The sequence below is a fragment of the Bos indicus genome, chromosome 2 (genome assembly GCF_029378745.1).
Source record: "Bos indicus isolate NIAB-ARS_2022 breed Sahiwal x Tharparkar chromosome 2, NIAB-ARS_B.indTharparkar_mat_pri_1.0, whole genome shotgun sequence".
Lineage (NCBI taxonomy): Eukaryota > Metazoa > Chordata > Mammalia > Artiodactyla > Bovidae > Bos > Bos indicus.
This window is the reverse complement of record NC_091761.1, coordinates 96,367,205-96,371,355: the sequence shown is the minus strand read 5'-3', so window position 1 is coordinate 96,371,355 and position 4,151 is coordinate 96,367,205. Positions and strand designations below refer to the sequence as shown.

General features: G+C 44.8%; 1 protein-coding gene across 2 annotated transcripts; it reads left to right on the top strand.

The window, feature by feature from the left end:
- Positions 1–1,608: 1,608 nt before the first annotated feature.
- LOC109576808 (gamma-crystallin C) lies at positions 1,609–3,519 on the top strand. Of its 2 annotated transcripts, none has more exons than XM_019985440.2 (3): positions 1,609–1,617; positions 1,721–1,963; positions 3,247–3,519. In XM_019985440.2, exons 1-3 carry the CDS (start codon positions 1,609–1,611, stop codon positions 3,517–3,519), a joined length of 525 nt encoding a protein of 174 aa, XP_019840999.2. The 2 variants fall into 2 exon arrangements, with proteins under 2 accessions (XP_019840999.2, XP_019840992.2); XM_019985433.2 differs by having other exon boundaries at positions 3,244–3,519.
- The last annotated feature ends 632 nt before the right edge of the window (positions 3,520–4,151 follow it).

Here is a 4,151-nt window from a genome sequence, read left to right as displayed (position 1 = left end):
AGTTGGACACGACTGAGCGACTAAACTGAACTGAACTGAACTGAACTGAACTGAAAGGATTGAACATCTTTGAGAGAAATGAATGGGTTAAAGTCATCCTTAATAATATCTCACTATGACTAATACCAAACAGTTATTCAGTGCTCATTTGTGCCATGTACATGCCCAACACATAAGACACATAATCCCATTTATGCATGTCAATGTCCTTCAGCCAAAGACCACCAGAAACACGTGCATGAAACAAGAGGGTTTGTTATTGGTAACAGCAGCAGAGAGAACATACACCATGGGGAAGCATGGACCGTCTTTGGAGGCTTAGAAAGAACTATGAAAGGATTTGTACTTCAGCTAGGTGAACTGGAAAAATGTCTAAAAAACAAGAATTTACTTGATTGGGTGGGGCAGCAAGGGTAATTTTATGATTGAATATCTTAATAAATCTGCTCATGGGGAAGGGAGCAAAGAACAAAGATAAAGCTGCAATTGATAAAGAAGTAGCAGTTAATCGTTTTGGCTGAGGGGGGAGGGTCTGGTATTTTGTGGGTGGCACATTGGCTTTGTTTCTGCCTATGCTGAGATAAAATTATGAAACAGCCTTATTTTGCTTCATTTCATTATGGTCTCAGGGTAACCTTTCCTGAAATTGGTATTTTGTGAGATTCTTTTTGTCTAGCAGGGAAATATGGCCTAGCTCTGAGGGCCAGGCCAGCTCTCAAATGTTAGAAGCTACCCTTCCTTCCTTTCTCATTCCACATAGTATATCCCATGAGGTAAGTATTATGAAATAACTCCTGCTTTGAGAAGTCATAAGGCTTGGCCAAGTTCACATGGCTACTAAACGGACATTCTGAGTCCACGAAGTTTTACCACCTTCTCCTGGCAAAGGGGAAGCAATCTATAAAGCAATATACTTCTCAGTCTTGAACCCAATGGCCATAAAAACCTTTCTTTTGGTCTGTATCACAACTTGACTGCCAGGGGCTAGATTCCAGTTATATGAAGTGTACTCACCAAAGAGGAAGTTTAATAACTATGTCTTAACAGGTCAGCCCAGTCAAAACTAGCAAAAATCAGAATCCAGATTTGTGTCCTGCACTGGCTGGACAAGAGCTGTGAAGAAAGAAGTCTTAAATAGAGTGGTCTCTGTCGTCCAGGAAAGTTAGTGCTTGTGGCATTCTGCTTCACCCACAGCCTCTCTGGAATTCTGGGTGCCCATCCATAAGGGCATAGATTTTTCCCAGAAAATACACGGGGCGTAATTGAATCATATGTATACAGATGTGAGTCTCAGGTCAAAAGTTCAGTCTGATGTGCTGATAAATTTATAAAACACCAAGAATCCAAATAAAAGCAACTCTAGGGACTCACCCAGAACCCGTACAGGACAACGTTAGAATATACCAGAGAATGAGGGCAAGCTCGACAGGCATTTCCACTGAATGCAGCATGTAAAAGGGATCCAAAAAATCCCCTTACTAACCCCCCCCCCCCCGGGGGCCCCTTTTGTGTTGTTCTTGCCAACGCAGCAGCCGCCCTGCTATATAGACCCGGCGCGCGGCTGGGGCCTCATAGCACTGAACTCGCATCATCCGTTGTCAATCAGCCATGGGGAAGGTAAATGGAACACAAGGGAAAGAAAATGGAGGGGGGAAATGCCTTTATACAGGATTTATTACGGGGAGCTAACGATTTAATTTGCATTATTCTTCCTTTGCAGATCACATTCTACGAGGACCGGGGCTTCCAGGGCCGCTGCTACCAGTGCAGCAGCGACTGCCCCAACCTACAGCCCTACTTCAGCCGCTGCAATTCCATCCGCGTGGACAGCGGCTGCTGGATGCTGTATGAGCGCCCCAACTACCAGGGCCACCAGTACTTCCTGCGGCGCGGCGACTACCCCGACTACCAGCAGTGGATGGGCTTCAACGACTCCATCCGCTCCTGCTGTCTCATCTCCGACGTGAGTTCCGATTGATTCCAATCCTGCCGCCTGAGTGTCCTGCAGTCTATCACCGATGGGTGTTAAGTCATGGAGGTTTTCCCTTAAATACACCTAAGAGTTAAGTGGCCTTTCAGAAGCTGACAAAGCCCAGTTAGATCGAGGCACATACACACACACACACACACATACACACACACACAAACCAGCAGAGAATAAAAGAACAAATTCACTTAGGGAAAGAGTCAGTTTTGTTTTTAATTTTTACTGCCATTAGGTCAAACAGAGCTTGTCTGTAACAAATGTTACTATCACTGCAGGATTTAACACAAGTGGGGAGCCAGTTGGGCATAAGAAGGCAGTATTTCTAACAAATCAGTTTTTACCCTATAGTAAAGGAATTGATAATGAGCAAATTTGATAGTTTCCAGTGCAGACTAATAAATATAGACAAGTCTATTATTAATTAAGCTGTTCAAAGATATTGTCCACTTCTGGGAAAAGTAATTTTTCTTAATTTGGAAAGTCAATTGAATTCTGGTTTCAGACTATTTAAACAAAACTTCCACCAAAGGTGTGGTTTTTAAAAATCTTATTTTAGTGGTAAATTTATGTGTATATGTATATACAGTTGGGTTTTCCTGGTAGCCCAGATGGTAAAGAATCCACCTGCAATGCAGGAGACCTTGGTTTGATTCCTGGGTCAGGAATATCCACTGGAGAATGGATAGGCTACCCACTCCAGTGTTCTTAGGCTTTCTTTCCTCGTGGCTCAGCTGGTAAAGAATCTGCCTGCAATGTGGGAGACCTGGGTTCAATCCCTGGGTTGGGAAGATCCCCTGGAGAATGGAATGGGCTAACTACTTCAGTATTCTGGCCTGGAGAATGCATAGTCCATGGGGTCCCAAAGAGTTGGACGTGAGTAAGCAACTTTCACACACTCCCATATATATTTGGGAAATAATACTCATATTAAAATATTAACAAAATACTTAACATTTTCCTCCCAAATATAAGTTTGGGTTATCACGTAGGAATCAATAAATTAGGGAATTAAGTATTAGGAATCAAGATATTTGATTTTTTGATGGAGTCTAAACCAGACCTTGAACCTCTTAAAAATTCCACCTCCCACATGAAAAAAAGGAAAATGAACACACAAATATTTGTTAATATTTGCTAGTAGAATACAGATCACAGCAATTTCAGAGTCTCAGTTCTGACATTGCCCATCTCATGTCCCAACCTGCCAAGTTCATCTCCTGTTTGGTTGCTTTTTCTGCTCCTCTGTGTGGACCGAGCAGACAAGCTCCCATAGGCTGCGGCTGTATGAGAGAGAGGACCAGAAAGGCCTCATTGCGGAGCTGAGCGAGGATTGCCCCTGCATCCAGGACCGCTTCCGCCTGAGCGAGGTCCGCTCGCTGCACGTGCTGGAGGGCTGCTGGGTCCTCTACGAGATGCCCAACTACCGGGGGCGGCAGTACCTGCTGCGGCCCCAAGAGTACAGGCGCTACCAAGACTGGGGGGCCGTGGATGCCAAGGCGGGCTCTCTGCGGAGGGTGGTGGATTTATACTAAAATAGGTTCACTACCACTTTCTCATTTTGGAATCTATTTAATAAAGTATTTAGTCTGTATTGTTGGCAATCGCTGGCTTCTGTTTTTCTTTCATTGTGTGCCAGTTAATCCACCTGTAAATGCTCCCTGTTAAAGGTTGAGAAGTGGATAAGGTGTGTGTGAGGGGGGTGGGGGGTAGGGAGGTCTCTTCCAGGTAGAATGAGTTTTGAACAAGGGTCAGGAGTGGAGGTGGAGAAAGGAGGGAGCCTGTCTGAGAAACAAAGGCAGACTAAAGGAGAGAAATGGGGGATTTCCCTGGTGGTCTGGTGCTTAAGAATCTGTCTCACAATGCAAGGAAATGGGTTCATCCCAGTTCGGGGAACTAAGATCCCACATGCAGCGGACCAACTAAGCCCTCATAGGGCAACTACAGAGCCCCTGTACCTCACGGAAAGAGCCCACATGATGGCAAGGAAGAACCTGAGTGCCTCAACTAAGACCCTGTGCAGCTAAAAAAATCAATAAATATTCAAATGGGAGGGGGTGACTGGGGAAAAGCAGCATTCAACTGAGGGCCTAAGGAACAGCATTCCAGCAGTTTCCTTCTGACCCAAGAAGTAGTCACGAGCCACAGAGAGTTACAGATGAGTGGT